The following is a 25,474-nucleotide window of genomic DNA, read 5'->3' as shown; positions in this document are numbered from 1 at the left end:
AGGAAATATTCAGCACTGAAATATATTCCCTTCGCTGCAAACCAATTCAGTTATAAGGAACAGAGCAATTCATGTGCTGCCAGGAATGTATGTTTTGCTTCAAAACATGTCTTAGGTAATTGAGAGCAATTACTAAAATTGACAAAGGTAAATAACTCCCCAAATCAGTCTTTTGTTTTAGATCCTTGTGTCTCAGACTTTAAAGCTTTACCTTCTTTCTCCTTTATATTTCTCATGCTCTACCCTTTGACTGTCTCTCCACATTGCCTCTTCTCCATGAGTTTTTCTATGTTTCCTTCAGTGCTCCCAAATAATGAGAGCCCACCCCACAGGCCTTCCTTTAAACACATTTTAATTCCTTCAACAGATCCTCATTACTAACACGAAAATGTATTTTTGACAGCTGGAAAGCTTTAATTTGATGTAATATGTAAATGAACAAATAGAATGGTTGAGGTTGGAAAGTACCTCTGAAGGTCACCTCATCCAGCCTCCCTGCTCAAGCAGGATCAGCTAGAACAGCTTGTCCAGGGCTGTGCCAGTTGAGTTCTGAATATCCTCATGGATAGAGACTATGATAAAACTGTGCCAGTGTTTGACCACCCTCAGAGCAAGGAAATTTTTTCTTGCATTTAAAGAGAATTTCCTGTATTTTAGTCTGTGTCCATTGCCTCTTGTTCTGTTCACTGCACACTACAGAGAAGAGCTTGGCTTCCTCTTTACTCCTTCCTGTCAGGTATTTATGAACACTGATAAGATCCCCCCAAGCCTTCTCTTTTCCAGAGGGAGCAGTACCAGCTCTCTCAGGGTCTCTTTGTATGAAAGAGACTCTGGTCCTTTGATCATCTTCATGGTCCTTTACTGGACTCACTCCAGGAAGTCAATCTTTTTCTCTTATCGGCTAGCCCCAAATTCCATACTCAAGGTGGAGCTTCACTGGTGCAGAGTTACCATCCTCAGCCTTGCTGGCAACATTGAGGATGCATCTTGCCTTCTTTGCTGCCTCATGCTCAGCTTGGTGCCCACCAGGACCACTGGATCCTTCTCTGCCAAGCTGCTTCCCAGCCCCAGCATGGATTGGTGAATGGAGTTGTTTCTTCTCATATGCAGGAGTTTGCATTTCCCTTTCTTGAGCTTTGTGAGTTTCCTCTCTGCCCATCTCTCCATCCTGTCAAGGTCCCTCTGAATGACAGTACAACTGACTGCTGTATCAACAACTCCTCCCAGTTTTCCATCTCCTGAAAGCTCGCTGAGGCTGCACTCTGTCACAAGGGTCAGTAATGAAGATATTAAACAGTGTTGATACCCCAGTATCCACTGCTGTGGTAGATCACTAGTGACTGGCCTTCAGCTGGAATTTGTGCCACTGATCACAATCCTTCAGGCCTGGATATTCAGAGAGTTTTCAATACTCTTTACTGACCACGTGTCTAACTCACATTCAGCTTGTCTGTGAGGGTGAACCATACATGTATATGCACATTCTATTCTATTCTATTCTATTCTATTCTATTCTATTCTATTCTATTCTATTCTATTCCGTTGTAGCTCTTTTTTCCTATTCTTTTCCCATTTTTCTAACATCATGTTAAAAGGGATGTTATCACATCCTGTACTTACTTTAAGGTCCTTGGTGTTCTCAGAGTGGAGATTGATAGAGCAATGCACCCTCTGATTGGTGTAGGGATTGTACAGTCGGGGAACAGTAATTTTGCTTCAAGTATTGAATTTTGCTAATTTGTAGTTTCCTTCCAGGGGCACAATCACATTTCACTTTTTTCAACTGCTGGCTTCAGGGAAGAACTCAAATTCACAGGGAACATAGAGGAGGCCATGTAATTTCCTGCTTGAAGGTTTGCAAAACCCTCAGGTTTTGCATGTCACAGAGGCTACAAAAGAAGCCATACTTCAGAAGATGTTATTTTTGGCAGCAGCCAGAGGTCATCGTTTGGGGAGAGGGTGGGGTTGGTGAGATTCTTTTAAGGTATGGCACTCTTTCATTCAGACTTGGATCCATCAGTCAGAATCAACCCACAACAGTTCCACAGAGAACAGGGTACCTGCAACTTCTGCCTACCACCCCAGTGGGAATTATAAGGATCTGTGTAAAAGCGGGTTTTTTTCTGTAGAAAAGCTCAGCCTCTACTTCATTTTCTCTTGTGATTATTTCTAGGCACCCCTGACACCAAGAAAATGTCACTGCAGAAACATCTTTGCAGATACCATGACTTGTAAAGAAACAGCTAACTCAGCTTAAACTAGACAGCTCACTATGGAGAGTAACATACCGACAGCAGCTCACTGCCTGATGAAAGCAATCCTGGAGGATTTACCTCCATGAGCAGGAAAGGCTCTCAGTTCAAAACTACCTCTAGCAGATTCACCTTGACTGAAGTCCCTCTGGTAACTAAATTAAGGATATGGAGGCAGGTTTTATGCATGAAGTCGAATTTGTGTGTGTATGTGTATGTAGGGGCACTGACATAAAAGCTAGTACAAATTTGTGTTCTAGCAGGTAACAGGGTTACCAACTGACCAGCTGGTCAGCTCCTTACAGAAAAAAAGAAAAAAAAAGGCTTGTGTATAATACCCAGTATCAGGTAATTTTGTCTGAAAAACGATAGATACCTGCTGCACTTGCAGATTTTTTCTTCAGATGGCAAAAGGGAGCGCTAGGGTTTAGTTAAATGAGAAGGCTTCATTAATACTCATTTTATGAGCTATCACAAAAAACACACTTCATGTTTAAGGAAGTTAGACTTTAATGAGGCACTGGACTTACAAACAAGCAGGGGCAAACACAAATTAGAAAATTAAGAACCATTTCTGAGGTACTGACAGGTTTATACAGATTTTGTTACAGCTTTTATAGATGTCAAATACATAGCTGGACAGCTCTCTATTCAAGCTTACACTTGTTTATTAAACTGTGATCCTTGTGGGTCCCTTCCAACATAAGATATTCTATGATTCCATGACTGATAAGTGGCAGGATTCACCCAGTGTGGGTCTATAATTTTGAATGCTTAATTAAATGCAAAATAATGGTCATGTGTTAATTTACACCATGACACACATTCTGTAAATACAGAAATGTATTAATCACTGAATGAACTGCTGCAGTATCTTCAGCTGGCAGCAAAACACATGGCTGTGGATCTGCCCAGTATAACTTTGGTGGAAAAATCCCATAGGTACAAAGTCACTTAGCATGTATATGTATATCAGAGTTATAGTCAGTAAAATAATACAAAATAAGTGATGCACGTTTGATCTCCTATGATAAGAAAAATAAAAATATATTCCTAAAACCTCTCAAAACCTTGCTACAGTCAGTCCTCTGGTACAAAAAGCAAAGACATAACCCATTATTCCTGGTATTTTTAACTAAGACCACGAATGAAAATCATATCTCAAATGGAGCTCTCTTTGTACATCATAAAATAACATCAAAGGGCACAAACAACCTTTGTGGTTCACCCACATACTCTCACTCTTGCTGTGCAGTACAGAAACGGGGTTAACACAGAGTTTCTGGAGCAATGCACTCATCCTCCTTTCTGTTTTTTCCCTTCATTTTCTCACAAAGCTGACCAGAGGCAAGGAACACACAGCTGCGATTACTCTCTTCAAGGTCTAATAACAGCCATGCAATACATCACTTTAAAATACAATTTTTTAAATGAACAAGTTGCCCTCGAGGCAGAAGACTGGTGAAATCTCCCATGTTAGATCAAACCACCACTTCTGGTGTCAGCCACAGCCCCTGCTGTGACTGCTCCTTTGAAGTGCTCGCAGGTAGGGGCAGCTCAGCAGAGAATGCCCTGCTGTGCTAAACCAAGGAGCTTGAACCCAGAGATCTTATTTTCTGCTTGTTCTGGAAAATATCCTGCTGAGCTGCAGGCACACGAATTTAAATAGGAGGGCTATAGGTACATTAGAAATATTGCAATTGATTAAATTACATTTTGCATGGGAAAGAAGCTCCAATTTAAGCCAGGATTTTTGTGCCTAAGTGTAACATAACTATAAACTGAATTTCAACCTGTGTTTTAAAGCTGGTGGCTTACTTTTGCTGTGGGAGTGGGTTTCAAATACATCTGAGACTGAAGATGTGGCATCACCTGCCTCTAAAGTAGATACAGAGATGTCTCTCTGCATTGAGAAACAACTCTTCCAAGTCAAGTTCCAACTAAGCTACAGCAAATTTAAAGCCAGTGTTTTAAGACAGTGTATTTCTTTGTCTGCAGAGAGGATCTTCAACCCCAGCTGTGAGTGCTTCAAAGGCATAGATTCCACAGCTGGTACTAGAGCTAGAATTAAGATGCTAGCTTCAACATATGCTAGATTTTATGATCCAAAATTATTCATCATCAGTTTTATCAATGTACACATTTTAACAAATTGGAAGTCATCTATAACACTAATTTGCAATTTTAAATGCAGCTACACTCTAAAATATTATTTAGATGAAGGAGTAATTTTAGAATTTGTGAATTATTTACGTTTTTCAGAGGTTATGCTTTTCAAAGGATCAGACATATACCTCCTGTAGTTTGGTAAGGTGCTGAAAGTAAGACTTGCCTTTATTAGCATATCTAGGTAGAACTTTCCTATGATCAGTCAAGGCCTCTGAAATATTTATGCTGTACACTGAGGAATGACTCCATATCCTAGCCAAGTACAGTGTTCAAGCTGCAAAAAGGCCAGTGATACTATATGGAAAGATGTCATTATTTCCCAGACTTTGTTCTGAAGTAACTAAAACACTTCAAGCACACAGCTTGGCATGCGAAGGGAGAGGCAAGAGTGAGACTGCAGCTTTTGGCCCCCTGTAAGTGTGGCAAAGCAGGTGAGAACAGGCTCCTCATCACAGAGGCTGGATCCAGGGGAAGCCTGGCTCAGCTGGGGTAGAGCACAGACTTCATAATATTGCTTTAAAGAAATCCCACTGATACATGCTTAAATTGCATTTCCTAGATTAATCCACGGACCACCCCTCCTCCTCTTATCCCTGACCCACAGATAATATGTTTCTGCCATTCTCCATCTCCTGAGTTTGGAGCCTAAAGAAAGGATGTAGAGGTGGGCAAGGGACACAATAGGAAAACTCCTGCTGGTCCATTGTCTACAGGCTGTACTGAGCCAATAGGACTGGAAAAATATCTTAAGAACAGGCTTTTTGGAGGCTATCAATTCCATTTTTAGTCACGGGGTTTATGTCATCTGAATTGAAGCCTACTTAGAAGAGTTGGCCCTTTTATTTTTAATGAAAAATCTAAGTCAATAATTTACAGCCTTGCTGAGAAAAAGGTCTCTTAAAAAAATCCTTAAGGTTTTCTTGGTGAAATAGCTTTATTTCACTTTGTCTCAATTATTTCATACTAAAGCATTTCTAGTGTATTTGGCTTTGTTTACATGTTTCATCTCCTTCAAAATGAAAGGAAAAGGGACAAAAATTTAGAGAATGAGACGAAATCAGGAGCAAAAGCTAAATTAAACTGAAGACAGCTCAAAGCTTCCTGAGAATCCTTTCTGCATACTCATTACCCCCTTTCTCATACTCCCATTTCCTCGCTCCCTTCTCTAGGCAAGAGGCAACACTCCATTTTATTAGCCCACAATGAGAAGTAATACAATGTTTGCTATCAGGTCAGGAATTACTGTCAATTCAGTGCAAGAGACATTAAAGAGCATCTCTTGTTCCACACTGGGGTTTGCATTTTGTCTGAAGCTATGAAGCTTTTCCAGTCTTTTTAACAAGGGCAGTACAATGTGTTTGGAGGGATTAAATGGGTGCCCTTTTCTTACTGCAACTTAAAGTATAATAGGGAACCATGGAGTAACTATAATGCTGTAATTAACTGGAGTGGCTCTGCTGATACTATTAACCATGAGCATATAATTCAAGTGGCTTCTGAATAGCCATGAAGCCCCAGGAGTGGCATACAGCTCCATATTCACTTCATAACCATCTGTTATTATCAAAATGTGTTGGATTTTCCAGTTTATGGTGAAAGTTTTAAAGTAATGCCTCTCTATGAGATGTTGGAAAATGCTTTTCTAGATGGTCCATGACTGAGGGAGTAGGCAAAAATTATTATAGCTTGGTACTAAATATTAGTTTTTATTTTACTCTATCAGAGCAAATACATGCTTGTAATTGTTATTATCCTTTTTTTCCTCCACAGTGCAATATTCTTTTTCATTCTAATTCTTCATTCTGAGCAATTTATGTACATCTGACATAACTATAGTCTGCATTAGGGAGGAGTGGAAAACATACAGTTCAAAGCCATTATGACTCTCCCTGCCCTGTGGTGCAGAGCTCAGCTTGTGCGAGTTGTCATGGCTTTATTAAGGTCAACATTCCAGCAACTGGTAGAGTATCTGATGCTCCTACGGTTTTGATCTGCACACACTCATGATTTCCTTCCCATCTGCTTTCCTTTACATGCTAAACATTTATATTTAAAAATCTGTGTGTCTAGAATTTCACCTTTTAATTCACACAAGCACTTAAAAGTTTTTAAGGTGGGTATTCCACCTCTGGCTTCTGGGAAAGCAAGACAGGAACCATGGCTGGGAGAGCAGAGCTTTAGTAGGCATCAATCCTCAAGTTTTTGGCAGAGAAATGGAATTTCCTGATTTTTTTTTTTCTTCTTCCCTTATTATATGCAATATAATTCTAATTCTAGTTTTAGAAATCAAATAATTTTCAGATTATTAAATTATTAAAAACATTAAATGGGTCACAAGGAGCTAATAACCCAAAGGAATCCAATAAGATGGGCAAGGTGAACTTTACCCCTTTATCAGTAGTCTGGCCAAATGTCTCAAGCACAGCCAAGTGTCCCTGAGTCTCTGCCAGGCCACTGTAACCGTGTCTAAAGAACTGGAGGCTGAGTTGAAAACAGTCAGTAGAAGGGTGAATCCAGTTGATGGGTGGGGTGTGGAGATGGGGTTATAGAGTGCTGTTTAAATCTGGAACACAATCAGATCTAAGATTGGAGTTTAAGACTAAAGTAACCAGAGCTTGTTTATTACAGGTCTCTGAAAGGCATTTGAAGTTAAGTGAATGCTGCTGCTGCTATGGACAAAGAACCTCTGTTGGTTTGAGGCTGTATTATAATTAATACTAGAATCAGTATTAATTAATTAATTAATTAATACTAGAATCAGAGTTTGTGTAAAGTTCTCAGAGGGTAAGCAGTAAGAAGATGGTTGTGTTGATGAATAACAGTGAGACCCATAGGAACAACAAATGAACATTAGCAAAGGTGACTTTACAAATGGATATGGTTTGTTGAGACACAGTACTGTCTGGGGCAGAGGTGAGGGAGTTAAATGAGCATGATGTGAATTAAATATAATGGTAGATTTTATTGGACTGGTAGAGCTTGGATAAAAACTGTCTCAAGGGATGCAGAGCCACGAGTCAAGGGAATTGATAGAACTATCAGAGCAGGGGCTTTACCAGGCAGTGGTAGCCAGATTCAGCCCAGGGTCCAGATCAAACACACTCATGGCAGTGAGGCAGGGGCAAGGCTAACGTGGGAAGTTTGCTGGTCAGGGTTCTGACTTTGTCTGATGGGGTACTAAGGGTCAGACATAGCACTGTGGCTGCTGAGCAGGATTAAAATCATGCTGGGAAGGCCTTTGTGGGTTTAGGTATCAATCAACAGGGTCCATGGACAGACTTTGGCATGGCCATGGCTGAGCTGGAGCCTGGAATTCCTGTGAATTCATTGTGTAGGGCCTGACAGCCCCGTTGGACTGAAATGGGGATCCTGGGCCAGGGTGATGGGCTGGGCCAGTGGCCCCAGGGTTGGCTGGTCAGAGCCTTCAAGGACTATTCTTGCTCTCAGGGTCCTGGCAGCAAATGATGAGTGGTGACAAGAGCCTCTAACTACCTTTCAGGTTCATACCTGGGGTTGGGGTTAAAGGCACTGATTTATGAGATAGCTTTAAACTGTGTCAGATAAACCCCACAGAATTAGGATGTGGGCTGACAACAGCAGCATGGTGGTTAGGTCTACAAAAGGTTTCACTCAAGTATGATTCCACTCAGGGAATAAATAAATATAGTAAAAGGCACAGTTTATTTCTAGATCAGTATAGGCTAGGATAAGAGCTGTGAGTGAATTTAGCTGCCTGATGGGTTAAAGCACAGCAATGGCAAAAAAAAAATATATATAAATAGATTTCTTGAGTTTTTTACTTCTGGGCATGAACAGGAATAAGTTGCAGATTGACCTAAAGCAAGGATGAAGGGTTTACTTAATCTTCTTCCTTCATAAAAATAGATGGGATTTTGTGTATGTGCCAATGGTCAATTTAGCATGGGCGAATACTGAATGTGGATCCCCCTTCCAAAGAGGTTTTGGTTGTAATTGACATTATTGAGTGTTAGATATTACTAATATTATGCTTGAAGCTGAGACCAAATTATCCAGTATTTCACAAAATTTTTCTGAAGTCTTTTTTTCCCTTTGGGCACAGGATCACAGTAAAGCCAGGTGGGTACAGGACCACTGATTTTGGCCTTGAGAGTAAATCAGTTGGTATCATTTTGAGCACCCTCAGGGACAAGCAGCAGAGTCTGCACTTACACTGTGCCAGTGGGGTAGCTGAAAGTCTGAGGGCATTAGATAGACAGTGAAGAACCTCTGAGTCTGAGGAAGTAATAAACAAGGCAGAAAAGGATAAATGGTGCTTTCCTTTTGACTCTCCTGGATGTTTCTTTAGGTTCTGTCCCATATTGCACTAGGAGAAAAAATACCAATAATGGTAATTTTGGACACATATTGAATGAAACTTTAATTTCTTAAATGGATTAAGCTTGAACTTTAAAACCCACCATAACTGTTTTCAGCTTTCACCAAAGAAACTGGTGAATTATCCTTTTTACTGTAGTAGAGCATATAAGTTCTCATTTGATTGACTTTCCCAGCACAAGTTTCTATTTGCAGGTATTTTTCACACATTTTCTTGATATTTAACCTTGCATTGTTTAATTTGGGACTGGAGGTCAGAGCTGGGTTTTGCTAGGCACATAATCTGAACAGTGGACCCTAGGGATAGCATTATTTTAAGTGTCTTCTGTTTTCATTGTCAATCTTTAGTTCATCTTGCTGAATTCCTTAATTTGTTTGGAATTTGTTTGTTTGGAATGAACATGTCCATACTAAAGTATTCTCCAGCATGCTAGAATAAGGGCATGCAGTAATGGTACCACTATTGAAATAGGAAAGTTGGAAAAAGAGTTTGTTTAGAATCCTGCTTTTGGACAGTCTTCTATTGCAAAGAAAACAATTATAGGAATCTGATCAAACCTTTTGAAAGTTGGTGGGAATTTTCCCATAAAATTATTTGGAGTTTATTAGATTATGGATGAAATTATGATGGAGTGGTGTAATATTAATTCTCTGCTGTTAACTGTAGAAGTTGTAGAAATGAAGCAGATTTTTTGAGAAAGTTATGACATAAAGTTAGCACTATTGGTTTCTACCAAGTAGCCTAATCACTGTACTCTCCCCAGATACAAAAGCAGCATTTTTGTCCTCTCCTCCTCTAAGCAATATCTGACAGCAACTAAAGATGCAAGAAATAAATACAAAAACCAAAAAATAAATTATTACAATTAACTGGAAGATATTAACTAGCCCAGTGTGGAGTCAAGCCCCATTCCCAGTCTAATTTCAAGACTACTTCATACACAAAGGATGGACAACTTGAGGACTGTTTAAATTATATCATCTTCAAATCCCCAGGCATCACAGACAAACTATTTGTTTTTAACACAAATTTGTGCTGATCCTTTATGAAAATCCAGTTATTTACAAAATAGTTTGTTTGTGGTTCCTGGACTCTGTTTCCGTTGAATGGCCTTCAAGAAGAGAACTGAGACAAAGATTAAATATCAGGCTGTAGCTGAAAGATTACTGAAGAAATCTTTCTTAAAAGTGACATCGTGCTGTTTATGAAGCATGTGTGGTTTTCATCTTTGCCAGCTACCAGAGTCAGGCATTTATTCACAAAGGCTTCTAAAGCAGCAATGCCTATTCCCCTGCAGTGCCCCCCTTTAGTGGGCTTTTCGTGCAGACACCCTGCACACATCTGCTGCTGTCAGGCAGCTGAACTGAAATCCCAGGAAGCCACGAGGAGGGGCAGCCAGCAGCATGGGCAGGCACCCAGCCATGACTTCTGTGGAATTTATCCCTCCAGAGTGGTCACAAATGTGGTCAAAAGTGAGAAGAGTGCTAGTCTGGGATTAGTCAGGAACAGACACCAATTGCAATGCAGGATGGGTCAAGAACATGAACTTTTACACCAAGATGGATAATTGAGAGGGAGGAAGGGAGAATTCTTCTGAAATGGGGGACTTTTGGTGATTTTTTTTATTTTCAGAGGCACTTAGCTACAGCCAGAGAAAAGCTACGCTTCTCAAACATGAGTGCTGACACTGAGTCAACAGCAGGTTAATTCAGCCATGTAATTTATAATTTAAGGCCTTAATCTGAGTGATATGAATGTTTAAATAAGCAAATATAATCTATTCAACAAAGGCTCTTCACTTTCTCCCAAATTAAGCATTTCTTACATTTGATTTTTTCAGTGTGAGTTCTACAGATTGCTAAATCAAGATATCAAAGCATTATGAAATTTATGTATAATTAATAAATACAGTTTTCCAGTCAGAAATCCCCTGCAAAAACCACTGGTTTATGATTTGTTGTTTTTATCATTTGTTCAGTTCTCCCTGAAGAACTTTGTGTTTAGGAAATGCCAGCGGCTGTTTTCCTAAAAAAAAAAATACAATGAGGTAATTTAAAAAATAATAAAATTAATTATTTTTGTTTGGGTTTTGCTGATGATTCAAAAACTCCATCAATATGCGTATAAACTAAAGAAACAAACTATGAAGGTACTTTCTTGCTTTTATTTTTACTTTTAAGAATTACCTCTAATACAGCGTGGAAACCATTCCTGTGATAAGACGTGGAGCAATCATTTTCATCCTCCTATAAACTGGATTTTATTGGCAACCTGTAAATACAGTAGGACACTGTTGGATTCACAGATACCAAGAATTTGGATATAGGTTTAGGGGACAGTAGCTGTGGAGTGCTTCAGTGCCTGCTCTTTTCACTAGGTATGTATTTCTGTCCAACCTTGGGCAGGGTAATTTTATTCTCCCTGGATACTAAGAGGAATATTTTAGGCTATATTTTGTGTCTGTGAGGGAGGGATCAAGGACTTACATTATTACATTTATATGCAGATTACTCCACCTTGACTCAGATAGAGTGAAATTAAATTAAAAGCTGCTTACCTGCTAGCTCCTTCCTGACAGCAGGTAACAAGGAAGAACAGAAATGGCATTTTCTTCAAGTTCTACCTTATTATTGCCTGTCATATGCAGTAGGCAAGCTCAGGTTGTTTTATGATTTGCTGTTGCAGGGAAGTAGCAAACCATCAACATAATGGGAATAAGGAGGGAGTTTTGATCCAGGCACTTAACTCTAAGTCAAATGTATGCTGGAACAATAGGTTTGCCTGGGGCTGTGGGGCAGATTGCCAGACTCTGGCCCCTGGTCTGTGCTATAAATGCTATACATGTAATAATGCTGTACATGTAATAATGTTATACGTGTAATGACAGCACCCTGGGCAGTGCTGAGCTCACTGCACCCTTGAGGCTCTCTGGCACTGCATCCTCTGAGACACAATATCATCTGCCCGGCTTCTTGTCTGCTCCCAGGATGTTGCTCATCCATGGAACAGGGAGATAATAAACCTTCAGCTCCTCTGACTACTGAGGCTGAGATTCCTAGGCATTCTCCAGGTGAGTGGAAATAGTGGAAAACTAGAAGGCTTTAGCTTCCTTTTCCACATGAAGCAGTTCCCAAAATGTCTGGCAGGTGGTAACTCCGAGATTTCAAGGACTAGTGAGAGATTTAGGAAGTTAAATATTTTTCCCTCAGACTTCCCCAGGTGAATAGGGATTTGTACTCTTCATTACAAGACGCAGGGACAGAGATAAGCAATATATTCTGCTGTACAAACTTAAAGACTGAAAGTAACTTGGTAGGTACCAACACAGAAAAAGTCTGTAAACTGTACTGCTTATGAGAGGAACAAAAGAGAAAAGAATTTAAAATATATATATGAACATTCAGAAAGACACACACTGTAGGCAGAATCATCTTTAGATGGCATGTTTTCAAATTCCGTGTGTCTTCTGAGACTGCTTTTGTTACAAGGATCTTCATGAAAATTAAAGTACATGTGTTGCCCATTCACACCTTTGCTCTTCATTCCAGAATAAATCCTCTATGATTTAGATGTGAAATATCTCAAGGGCCTGCACAGAAGCCAAGGAATGTGAAAATTAGTGGATTCATAGTGATGCAACCCTAAACCTCTACGTGCTAATATCATCCCAGAAACAAATTCAGATAAAGCATTATAATTCAGTGACTTCCATTTCTATGACCACAAACCACCAGTGCTTCAAAAGCTTCTCTTTTTTACTGTTATTTTGTTACTATAAACCACTTTACATGCATAAAGAATTCCCTCAGTCATGTCCACTCAGTTTAGTATTTACCTGCTTGGACAGGAAAATGTGAAAACACATGATAGATTTGGTTCTTTTGTAGTCTTACTGATCTTCTCATAGAATACATGATTTTTGGTGAGTTTAGCAAAACTTACTGAGAGGCGATTTCTATTCATTCTTAATAAGCATTTCTTATAAGCATTTCTGTTTCAATCATCTGCTTGCCTAATCTCTCTAGACTGTGCCATGGCAGAGCTGTTATTTTAGATAAGAAAGTGCTTGGCATAAGCAAGCACATGAATATGAACAGTAATTACAGGTACCCAGGCCTCCCAGCAGCATTCTTCCAAGCGCCAAATATCTGTGGTTCCCTTTAGGTACCCACAGCCCCTCTCTTGCCTGACATCACTTCAGCCAGCCAGCCACTGCCTGACAACTTATCAGTAGTTCAGACTACAGGAACCTGACTAAATTTGGGTTGTCCTGTGGTCCAGGAGTTTGACTGGATCATTCTTGTGAGTCCCCTCTGATATGCTGTGGATTCTGTACAAGCAGGTTGGTCTCAAATGCATGGATTTGAGGTGAGAGGTGCTATGCTTAAACAAGTACATAATATTAATTAAGCTATGATAATGCCTTATGCAGTGCATACCATTAGGGAAACATACAGGAAGGGTAATGCAAGGAGAGGGCAGGTTCATTGTTCAAACCACTTTATTCAGAGGCAGTTTTCATTACACACCTCCCCAAGAAATCTTTGCCATGAGGTTCAGATTATATTGCAGCATTTGGCTGGAAATGACCCATACTACTCTATTGCTGTGTGAATGTGTTTTATCTGATTCAGTGCAAAAGTTGTGGGAAGAAAACCATGCCAAACACTGAATCTTTTCCTGGCATTTCTTGACAAGGCGTGGTGTCATGCACAACAACAAAGACCAAACATCACTTTCGGAACAGCATTGGCTTAAAAGGAGAAGCCTCTGCCAGTATTTGCAATTGAGACTGAGTGAAATATTTTCCCCTCCTGAAAGACTGCAAGCTTTCGGCTTGAAACATGCCTTAGTAGAACCTTTATTTCAGCCACAGTGGCTTATCATTTGTTCTCTTTTTCTCTTATCCAGTGCAAAGACAGCTAACTAGGATTCATTATCCAGTGCAAAGTCACCTAACTAGGATTCATTCCTATGAATCCTAACTAGGATTCATATCATGAGATGATACTGGAATACAAATAAAAGTGTATTCTGTGTACCCTAGTTGTCAGGCTGAATACCTGTACTAATCAGTACTAGAGAAGTGGCATTCATAACACATTCACCAGGAACTTCATTCCCTGATAAAGCTACTTTCAATGTCTTCTACAATTTTATGTGTTGAACTAGAGCACTGCACCCAGTTCTGGAGTCCCCAGCCACAGGAAGGACAATGACTTGTTGCAGTGGGCCCAGAGGAGGCCACCAGGATTCAGAGGGAAGGAGAACCTCCCCCATAAGGATAGGATTGGAATTGTTCAGCCTGGAGAAGAGAAGGCTTGGGGGGGCCTAATTGCAGCCGTCCAGTACCTGATGGAAGCCTACAAGGAAGATGGAGAGTGACTTTTTACAAGGGCATGTAGGAACAGGATGAGAGGAAATGGCTTCAAACTGAAGAGAGCAGGTTTGGATTAGATATTAAGAAGAAATTTTTTAGTGTGAGTGTAGTGAGGCACTGAATATCATGAAGTATTTCTGGATGCCCAATCCCTGGAAGTGTTCAAGGTCAGTCTGGATGGGGTCCTGGGCATCCTGGTCTGGGGGAAGCTGTCCCTACCCACAGAAGATTGGTTGGAACTAGATAATTTTGAAGATCCTTTCCAATCCAAGCCATTCTATGACTATATGATTCTTGCAAGGAGTTTCTACTTTGCAGCTTGTTACTACAGGGTCTTGTCTCTATTTGACATTTCTAAAATCTGGACTTAACCAACACAATAATTAATTGCTGTTCAAAATGCTTGTGTTTTTGTGGGGTTATCTGACCTGATAGCGTGCTTATTGGCTTCTGTATTTACATTTAGCATTCTACAGGTTGCCAAGGAAACCTAGAGCACTCTTTTAGGAAAAAGAGAATCTGAATCAATTGTGCCAATCATAAACTCTTAAGTAGTTTTGCAAGTGGTCAGTTACGTAATTTTGCTAAGATAACAGAGCCTTTAATATTTATTATTATGTTCCTAGCACTTACTTTAGGTAAAAACAACAGAACAAGTGTCATCCGACATGGCACACTAGGAGGACTGTAGCAGTTTAAATGTGGTAATCAGAAGAGCATCTGTTTCATGGAGTATTTATTGTAAGTCACAACAGTGAGTACGATGGATGATCTTATTACTGATTTATAAAACTGACTTTTAAAAATTAAAATTACAAAAAAGCTCCATTTTCGGGCAGTAGTTTGGATTATATAAAAGTGGTCAGGCCTTTGCCTTGGACCTGGATGATATTCATATGCCAGTGTCAAAACTGTGATCCTGAAGCCCCTGTGATCAGCTGAAAGGTCAAATGGCTCTTCCCTCCTTTCCTGCAATCCCTACCTGCTGTTGTGCCTGCAGCAGGCTACCCCTGGCTGGGGAAAGATGGAAAGCAAGTAAGGAAACTTGTGGATTGAGACAGACACAGAAGGAAAGAAAATGAAAAAGGAAAAAACCTGAAACAAAACAAGTGGTGTGAAGGCAATCACTGAGCAGTGGCTGTTTTCCAAAAACCCCCTCGCATGAGTGTTTTTTTTTTTTTTGCTGAGCACATGCTGTGCAGTGTGGGATATCCCTGGGGTTAGCTGGGGTTAAGCTTTGTCCACTTCCAGCCTCTGCCCACCCCCAGCCTACTCACTGGGAGAGCAGAACAGGAAAAAGAGACAGCCTTGGTGCTGTGCAAGCATTGCTAACAACAGACAAAACACAGTCTGTTGTCAGCACTGCTCTGGTCACAGATCCACAGTAGAGCACCCAAAAGACTGCTCTCAGCACAATTAACTCCATCCCAGCCAGAGCCAGTACAGCAAAAATATCTGACATACCTAGGGAGGTAATTATGTCTCTCCAAAGCTCTCACACTTTCCTTCTGCATGTAATTACAGTGTTCAGGAATATTTGGACTCACCTTTTGGGAGATGCAAGCCCTCTTTGTGGATAGCACACACACAGGATGCAGGGTATTCTGGTGAGAATCCTTCATCACCTGCCCAGGCACCATGCAGAAAACTTTCTCTCCTTTGTCAGCACATAAGCAAACTTAAGGGAAAATCCGAGGGGTGCAGGTGTCCAGCTGGGGCACAGGAGCCCACACTGGGTTCCTGCACTTCTTTTCTTTTCAGTGGAGAGCAAATATCTAAGCAAGACACAGAAATGGTCACAGTACAAAGCTACATACTTTCTCTGACTACTAGATTATTTTATACAAAAGATGGTGGATAGCTATCCCTCAGTTTTCCTCAGAGGAAAGTGTCTGCCCAATGCTCCCAGCTGCAAGCACTGGCTGCATCTCCTCTGCAGCCTGAGCAGCCACCAAGACTCGTTCCAGGCAGCTGCTCTTGGCTAGCTCGAGGCAGCTCCCTGTTCAGCAAGTTTGGGATTTCAGACCCTGCTTTGAGTGTTTAACTCAACAGGCACCAGCCAAACAAGTTCAATCCAAGATCTGAAAAAGACCTATATAAAAGGACCTATAGCCCTCTTGAGCAGTATCTCAGGCCAGGCAGGATACACCCAGGCACCCAAAACAGAAAGGCACACCTGTGTTCAGCCAACTTTGAAACCCAAGCTTATCTTCAAGAGTGACCTAGCCCAATCAAGCCAGGTCCATAATCCCTCCTACTTGCAGCTATCATTTTCAAAAATGAACTCTCTTCTATGCAATTCCTTAGAAGTCTTTGATTATGTTAACTGTTAGATTTAAACTATTCCAAGGTTATTTCTGCCCTCCTGACTGCAGTTTTCCTTAATCTGGGCCACAGTAGAGGTGGCTAAACCTCCTCCCAACCCAAACCCTGCTATTAAATAAAAGCATCTACAGACATAGATGTGACCAGAAGACAAAATGAACAGTAAAATGTACTTTCAAACCACCATGTATCTGAAGGGCCTTGTGATTGGCAAGTACCCCGAAATCCAATCACACACACATATGGTGCACATACCACCTCTAGTAGCTGTTTCAGGAAACAGGATGGTTTCTGGATGAGGGCATCCCTTAATAGTCACCCCAGCAACAATTTATTTAGAAAATATCTTTAAGCTATGGATTAATATCATCAGAGTTTGATGAATAAAGAATATGATCCTTTTGTTGTATTAAGTAGCCCATAAAATATAGTACTGACCTCTTTCAACAGTAGTGATTGAAATGCAAATACAAAACACAAATGTGGTTTTCTCTCTCCACAGACCTGAGAGGTGCCTGTTTTTCAAACTGGGGACTGACCCACTTTAGATGTCTACAGTCAGCAGAGAGTTGCACACTCCATGTTTTATTCCTTTTCTTCTAGAAAAACTACTTTTACCTTCAGCTTGTTGTTTTATTTACATTTTTCAGTTTCATCCACCTATTTTCCCTTGGTTTATGCATCCTTTGGACAGGGACTAATTTTACAGTTGTGACTAATCTGTCACGGGAGGACTGTTCTATGATAGGAGCTCTGCAAAACCAAATAAATATGTAAATAACTGTAAAAATAAGTAACAACAAAACCAAATAACCAAAAATAATGTTTAAGCAATAAGGAATTGCTTCTGGATATTTTGGGCCAGATTAGGCGATTTACAGTCTGTCATGAAGAAGGATTTGACATGAATACAGCAGGGCCTTTGCAATATAGCAACTGATTGAACAAAACATCAGGCAATATTTCAGTGTTACATGCAAAATATTGCAGTCAGAGGAGAGCTAGTAAATATGATCACTACTTTTCTTCTTGTTGTTTCCCTGTTGAAACAGAAGAAAAGGGAGACAATCAAAATAGGAGAAAATGGACTTTTGTCTCTTTTAATCATCAGCACTTAGCCAACTTTTATTCCTAACAAGTAAAATTTACTCTGGGAACAGATCTCATCAATGCTGCGAAATAAATAAACTTTCAAATGGAGTGTCTTAAACTTTACCTAATAATTTCATGGCTCTTGGAAATTATAAGATCTTTGAAACAGACACTTTTATACAACCAATTCATCATAAATGAACCATGTCATTACAACAGAACAATCAAGATGAATTCAGTTGACTTTAATGTAAATGTAATTTCTATTTCTATAAGTGCTCCATTACAATTGGTCTGCATTTAAATATGAGTCAATCATCACCTAAAATGAAGTCTACCCTCACTTTTCCTCCCCAATACATCTTCTGGCCATATATAATGTAACTTGAATCTTGAGAGGAATGAGTATTTCTCTGTCTGTGTCACTAACCTGCACTATCACAAACACAACTTAGGATTTTGTATCTGGTCAGTCTGGTATGAGTATCATAAATGGAAAAACTTACAGAACACACCCAACTAAATGAAATTCTACATTTTAAGTTAAAAAAAAAAATTTAAAAAAAGGTGAAAGTATCCTAAATTGCATTTTAAAAAATCCCACATTTTTGCAGGAGGAAACAATGTTGCTGTAGTGTTAACCAGAGAATGAGGACAATTCTGTGAAGGAAAGAGGCTTTGGTCCTATGATTAGACATGGGTATTTTAAAAAACAGCATAGCATTACTTTAAAGCAAAAATGGCTAAAAATGCTTCTTTTTAAGCAAGTTCAGGAATTTATTGACATAGAACATTCAAAAGGTCCTAAATGTCCTCATGGTCTCAGCCATGATAAGTTTCTGGTAAATGCTGAGCCATTTATGCTACTAGTTATGTGTATGTGGCTCTGATGGACTCATAGAGATACCAGTAAAACCTTGGTGCTGCATCTCACACGGAGACAAAAATTACCAAAGAGACTGGAGCAGTTCCCTGCTGCAGGAAAGGAGAACCTGCAGCTGCTCACTCTGCAGGGGCGTGTTGGGAAGTTTGCCACAGGAAGGGGCAGGGAGAATGAAGCAAATTCAAACACATAAAAATTATGTTCCTTGTATGTATAATGCTCCACTCTTTTGCATTTGTAATACAGACTGCCTTGGGGGGTCTGGAGGAAAAGTTTTGCAAGGAATTAAATTGTTCTTTTAAAAGACAAAAAAATATATATGAATGATAAAGAGCATTGAGATGACAGAAATCGGTTACCTGTTCATATTTCATGTGCTCCAGACACATATCATCACTGTAGCACAGATTTAACCACTTAACCAACATTTGCTATAGCAACTGCTCAAGCATACCTCTCCTGCTAAATCCACAGCTGACAATAAACATATCTTGTCATTCTTCTAAAATTTGCATCTTTGCATTTATGGCCTTTAGTATTTCCATAACAAATTGTCTAACGTGACAGTTAGAAAAATTCATTAGCAATGTGTGCATTTAAATATTGATTAAAGTGTGTGTGTGGGAGTGTTTTTTGTTTGGTTATTTGTTTGTTTTGTTTGTTTCAAATTGGCTTTGGGGCATGTTTGTAAAGAAAAACTGAAACTGGATTTGGCAACACTGATTATAGGATCTATGAATTTAAATGAGTCTGGGTAGGCTCAAAAGGATATGACCATCTTTTCATCTGTAGGAATTATTTGTGAGCTAATCCTATCTCTTTTTGCTGAAAAGACTGAAATGTCCGGTAGTCAAAAGGTAAAAGTAGAAATCATCTCAGTTTTTTTGTTTCAAGGATTTATACATCAGTATTATTTCACCTGAGTAAAATAAGGAGTTCTGTTTCTAAGAGAGGCTCAGCAATCAGAAGTAGAGAGGCCAAGAGAACTGAGCTCTGTTTTTTTGGTAGCTACACCGCTGGTGTTTAGCAACTACTTTACCAGCAACAGAGATCTTGGATAGGTGCCCCTGGGTTTTAATTCCTATTCAGCTGAATTCAATAAGTACTCTATTCTAATGTAACCAAAACAGTGGACACAGGAATTGAGTTTCCAGCTTTTCATTCTCTCAACAGGATACTGTTGTTCTTTTTTCCAAATAGCTGAAAACAAAGGAAAATATTCAGAGAATGAAAAAATGTTTGAGGTAGAGAAGAAGGTAATCATTTACATATGTGCATTGAAAAGTTTTGAAAATTAGTTTTGGAGCTCTGCTTGCAGTTGCATTTCTTCTCCACTTATTGCTGCTCTCTAACAGTAAACTTTGTTCAATTCTGTCAGAGCCAACAGAAAAACAATAGAATTTCACCCAGCAGACTCAAGCAGAAGGAAAACAGCTTTGCCAAAAAATAAGTAAGTAAATAAGTACTTTTTAAATCACTGATAAGTAATATAAATAAAAGTTTTAATAGTAATATGTCCATGCTATTATCACACACTCTACTCCAGTACACTCTTGTGTGGTTTACAGCTTGCTCACCGAACAGGAAACCACTCAGCTTCACCCTGTGTTCAAAAGCTGCTGCTAACCTAAATTATTTTGTAATCGTAAGAGTGGGCTAGTTGTAACTCAGAGGTTTGTGATGGTACTTCCCAAACTTTAGGCAATTCCAAGGGTGGATGCTTAGCTATAGATAAAATGAGTGTGCATTAATGCAGTCTTAATGTGATCCTTAGCCAAATTTTCACTGCAAAATAACTTTTGATGTTGCTTCTGAATACTAAATATTGCTACTGCAAATGTTGCTGGACAGGCTGATACAGAGCTACTGTCCAGTGGGTAAAGAGGGTCATGGTGAGAGAAACAACACCAGAATAAGGCTAATATGGTTCTTCCACACCCAATATATCTCATATATGCTCCATGGCAGAGTAAAGGTAGGATGGGAGAATGCCACATCAGGACTAGGGGAAGTGTTATACTTATTTGGCAGAATGGGAAGGGAGCCCTGTGGATTGGCACAGCTGCATGTGGCAAGTTTAGCCCCTATCTCCCTAAGGAAACTCATCCCTCCAACAATACACTGAATATGCTAAAGCATCAATAAGGCTGTTACAATATTTATGTCTGAAATGAATGTTTGCAAAATGAGTAAAGCTCTCTGCAACAAACTTGGAGCTGTAAGTGAACAAATATGTAAGGTTTGACACAAGATTGTTGAATTTCCAAATCTGCCAAGTAATTTCTCAAATGTACTTATTATCCTTGCAACATTTACTCATTAATTTAAACTGGACTCTGAGAAGTTTCATAGAACAATGGCAATTTCTAATATTTAATTAAGTGGATTTTTTTTTCTTTTTTTATGTTTTAGATCTTGCCCAAACATACATGAAGTAATGAATATACATGCGAAAGGTAAAATTCTTCCACCGCTGAAAAAAAAAGTACTATAACATGTCTGTGTAGCCTACTTCTTACTCAGAGCCTGTGACAGATCTAAACATTTAAATATCACAAAAATTAAAATTAATTGGTAGAAAAAAATGAAAAGTAATAGATACCCAGTAAGGACATACTCATTAATGCAGACATAAAAAGATGTTTACTTCCACTGTGTCCCAAAAAATGTTTGGTTTCATGATGGCATGCACTGCAAAAAGCCAGGAGTAAGTTACTCTCTTGATGCAGACTGAAAACATTACTTTGGTTAATGGCTTCTAGAAAGCAACTGAGGGAAGTTTCTTCTTCCCTCTGCTGCTACCTTTGAAGGTCTCTCCTCTTTTTTCTCTTTTATTTTTGCAGTTCCAAAAGAACAAAACGATGACAGGATCTCTAAATCTGCTTCCATGGCAGATTATGGTCAGTATCAAGCATGTGTTTAAACTACATTCATTTCAAAAATAAAATACTGCACATTCTTAAATTGCTCATAAATGACACTGCAGTTCACAACTGTAGCTGAACTATTTAATGCAAAGCATATAAAATTATCTAACTAAAAAGTGGCACAACCAGCCAGATAAATTTATTTGATGTACCATACGTTTATAGTATTATGTGAAGTTTGCTTAAATGTATTCAATATCCATATAATATAGAAGATTTAGATTTAGGGCTGGAAAAAGCAGTTCTGGGAAAAATAAAACCTAGCAATCTAACTGCAAATCTTTTATTGTCTGTGGATAGCTGGCCTTAACCCAAATGCCCACTATAACTGGTATATATTCACATGCTTTTTCATATCTCTGAAGTGAAACCTGCTTAATCTTTTACTTGGTACTCTAATTAAACCTATATTATTCAGGAAGCTTGTTAATCTAGCCCCTCTATAGGCTTAAGGAAGATGCCTGTATACCTGAGCAGGACAAAGTTTTGCATCATAATTTTGGCCAAGACAGTAAAAAAGTGACTCTGAAAATGTCTACACAGTTCCTACTTGCAGCATTTCTAGCTTGAGGGTTCTTTTTTACTGAAGTGGTTAAGATCCCTGTCAGGATCACAGGGTTTATTAAATCACAACCCACAATTCTTTATCACTTTCTGCCACTGGCTGAAACACTACAGTGACTGAAAAAACCATTCATAGAGTCAGAGAAGCCAATGGGAACAGATTTACCTTCTGCTTTCCCACTTCAAGGGCTGTTTTTGATGTTGGATTTTCGTGTACAAATTCCTAACCTGTCACCTTTTTAAACAAAACTTTTTGAGGTCACCATGAAAAATCAAGGTTGCCACAAAATTCACACACTCTTTTATTCCATTGCAAATTAAAGAGAAGATAATTTTTTTCCATTTTGTCTTTTGACATCAGGCATTCTCTGTCAACTAGCAGAAACACACCCACATGTATGCCATAGAAATATAATACATTACTATTATTGTAAGTCTTTATTATCTAATCTCTATTTATCAATAATCTATTATAGTCTCTATCAATTTCATAGGCAATGCAGCAAAGTAAAAAAATTTTCAGACTAAATAAAACATGATGAGTCCCTATAGCTTGAGGAGACTCTAGCTTGTGCTAGCTTTAAATCATTAGCTTGTAGTGAAAAAAATTATGCCAGAAGGTCCAACTGATTGCAGCTACCTGGCACAAAGATTCTGTCCTCTCTCATCCTTGTTCAACAGCCAGTGCAGCAAAAGCCAGAAAATTTGAAGATGTCTCTGCTCATTGCAGGTGGGTTGGGCTAGATGACCTTTAAAGGTCCTTACCAACCCAGACTAGCCTATGGTTCTATAATAAATTGGATGTTCCTGGGAGATAGACAGACAGACAGACAGACAGATAGATAGCTAGCTAGATAGATAGATAACAGCAGAAATAGTCTCCCCTTAAATGTTTATCTTCTATGACAGTGCCTCACTAACACCTGGACAGTGCACAGCACTTCTCATTCTGAAGGCCTGATACATACAGCAAGGCTGACAGAGTTAAATATTCATCTTCATTATGAAAATTATATTCTTAAATAACAGAAAGAGTGGTTTCTCACTGGTTTGCACTCCTCAGCTAGCAGAGAGCAAATATTTTGGCAGTTACCTTACGCAGAGGGCAGACCCACAGGAAAGCAACACCAGTGCTGCTCCCTTCACTGGTCCAGTCCAAAGGAGGCCCAAGAAAGAACTCTGGTGATTCATGCAGAACAGAAGAAATTATAAACTGACCTGGACAGCAATACATCACCCCAAAGCCATGAAATGCATGGGCAATAGCACTGACATTTACCACTGTTACTCATTTTTTATTGTTGAGGGTAAAACAACCACACTTTTTTTATGAACAGAAGTACAAAGGCTGCAAATTAAGGCACTGCCTTTTTTGTTATTGTCCTGGTATCACCTTTAATGGGCTTACTGCTGGTTAGCACCAGTATAACTAAACAGTAAATCAGACAAGTAGCTTGCATGAAAAAGTCTCCTTCCCTGTCACCCATGAATGATCCTCCGAGCAGAGATTAAAGTACTACATATATTGAATAAATGAACATTCAATGCCATCTGCTGGGGTATACAAAAATATGCAATACCAGGCTCACAGAACGAGAGCAACAAATGCAAAGAAGGTGTTTAGGCAGAAACTTGCTTCTTCCAAAACACAGTTGTAAGAGAGGGTTGTAGGATGCTGGCTTTCCTTAACACATTTCAGCCATGGGGTATAACCCCTGGACAAGAAGTAGTTCTGGTTTTAACTCTTTCCTTCATAAAAGTATTTCAGTGCACAATTTCCTTTTTTTCTAAGCATTACAACATGCTGTAATTATTTGTAATTGGTTGTTCTTGATAGAAGGACTTTCATGCTCTGTTTTTGAAATTAGGCCATTATGTAGCCAGATATGCAAGATTTGTGAGGTTACAGGCAGCCTAAGAAAGGATCGAAAGAGTCCAGAACAAGAGCACATACTGGGCAAGGTCATACCTGGCTGTTTTGCATTAAAGAGTCACTGGGTTAAATGTGTAAATCAGGTTAAATGTGTAAATCAGGTTAAGTGCAGAAGTTGGGAGTCTCTGTTCACCAGTTCTTTGGCCCTGTGGCTCATGCTGTTCTGGCTACACCATGAGACAGCTTCACAGGCAGACAAACACCACCGAGAATAGCTTATAGCCTGACAGCTGGAGTCTTCTCAGATTTGAGATTTTCTTTTGCTACAAAGACAACAAAACACGTTTCTATTCACAAAGGGATTTCCAGACCAGCAGTCCCATAGCTCTCAAAGTTCTGCACCAGGAAGCAAAACTCTGGGGGGAGAGGGGGAGTTTTTTTGGGTGTTTTTCTTGGGCGGGCTTAGACATGCTTATGATTGTGAATCCCATTTCCACACAGCTACTTCCTCATGCATTGTAAAGGTCCACAAACTCATGGGTGGACTTGCTTCATGTCCTTTTTTCAGCACCTCTAAAATACTGTAAATAGATACTCTAAAATCTACAGTTGGCAGACTTTTATTGCTTTATAGAAGTTATTAGCTACTGTATAATTTATGACAGAATGGGACCTGCTGACAGCTTTTCTCCATTTCATACAGAAAAGAGAACTATTCCTGCTAACACTCATCTTTCTGTAAGTACCACATGTTCTTCCTAAACTTTTACTTTTCTTTCACTTCCTGATGTATGTTAATATCATCTGGGATATAATATTAATTAAAAAAATGCAATCATCACTGGTTTTTAGTGCAAAATAAGGCATGAGAATTGTGAAATACAGATGAGAACTTTTACTCTTTTTTAGTGAGATCTAGACTGGAGAAGTGACTCACTTGCCAGTTCTCCATTTATGGGCTGAACCTAAAATACACCTTTATCATTATATCAGGTAAAAATAGCAGGAATCAAGCTGAACAAGGATGTAAGTCATAAATCTCAAGATTAATTACGTAAGTAATATAAATGAAAGCTGAAAAGCAAACAGTGTCTTTCAATGTCTTTCCATTTGTATCTGAAATCTGGGTTTGAGTTTCAGTTCAGGCGTATAAGAAAAGTGTAAATACCTTTTAAATCACAGAAAGGTGAAAATTAGGCACATGCCTATGTTTTAATAAGAAAGTTGGACAAATAAAGGATGACTAAAAAAGTTTGATGCAATCAATACTTTGACTGTTTCCGATTTTACAGAATGATTAATAACATTCAGATGCTATATGGGATTAATACCAAATAGAAGGCAAAGCCAACACAGAGCAGAATGGGGAAAGAATGGTCAGGAAATTATTTACTTATGCTAAGACAATTATTTAAGATATTTCTGAGATATTAATTTATTATCTTTGAGAATTCTCAGAGTCCTGAGTTCCTAAAATTATGGAAAGGAACAATGGTAATCGCAATTTCTTCCATGAAAGAAAGCAAATCCTGATGATTTATTTGGTACCTGGAGAGATTATTTAAACAAATTCAATCTGAAAGCATCTTTTGGAAATAATAGGTCTGACTATGTAAAGAATTGTTAATGTGAACATGAAGAACATCTCATCA

The 25,474-nt window shown here is 39.1% G+C and overlaps 1 protein-coding gene and 1 long non-coding RNA gene across 8 annotated transcripts in view; one reads left to right on the top strand and one right to left on the bottom strand.

Annotated features, from left to right (window-relative positions):
* Positions 1-25,474, bottom strand: part of LOC148223883 (uncharacterized) — a 182,418-nt gene that overhangs the window by 149,761 nt on the left and 7,183 nt on the right. The gene's annotated exons all lie outside the window — the stretch shown is intronic.
* CLNK (cytokine dependent hematopoietic cell linker) overlaps positions 19,575-25,474 on the top strand; it is a 30,865-nt gene continuing 24,965 nt past the window's right edge. For 3 of the 4 annotated variants that reach the window (XM_088163155.1, XM_088163154.1, XM_088163152.1), the window contains exon 1: positions 24,357-24,560. In XM_088163155.1, coding sequence (XP_088019281.1) covers positions 24,489-24,560 — 72 coding nt within the window. In that variant the 5' untranslated portion in view covers positions 24,357-24,488. Of the gene's footprint in view, positions 19,715-19,836; positions 19,909-20,870; positions 20,915-24,356; positions 24,561-25,474 lie in introns of those variants that run through there. The other variant, XM_088163153.1, reaches the window with a different exon arrangement.

Source organism: Sturnus vulgaris, chromosome 4 (genome assembly GCF_052056855.1).
Source record: "Sturnus vulgaris isolate bStuVul1 chromosome 4, bStuVul1.hap1, whole genome shotgun sequence".
Lineage (NCBI taxonomy): Eukaryota > Metazoa > Chordata > Aves > Passeriformes > Sturnidae > Sturnus > Sturnus vulgaris.
Note: the sequence above shows the minus strand (reverse complement) of the source record. Positions and strands in the feature narration are given on the sequence as shown.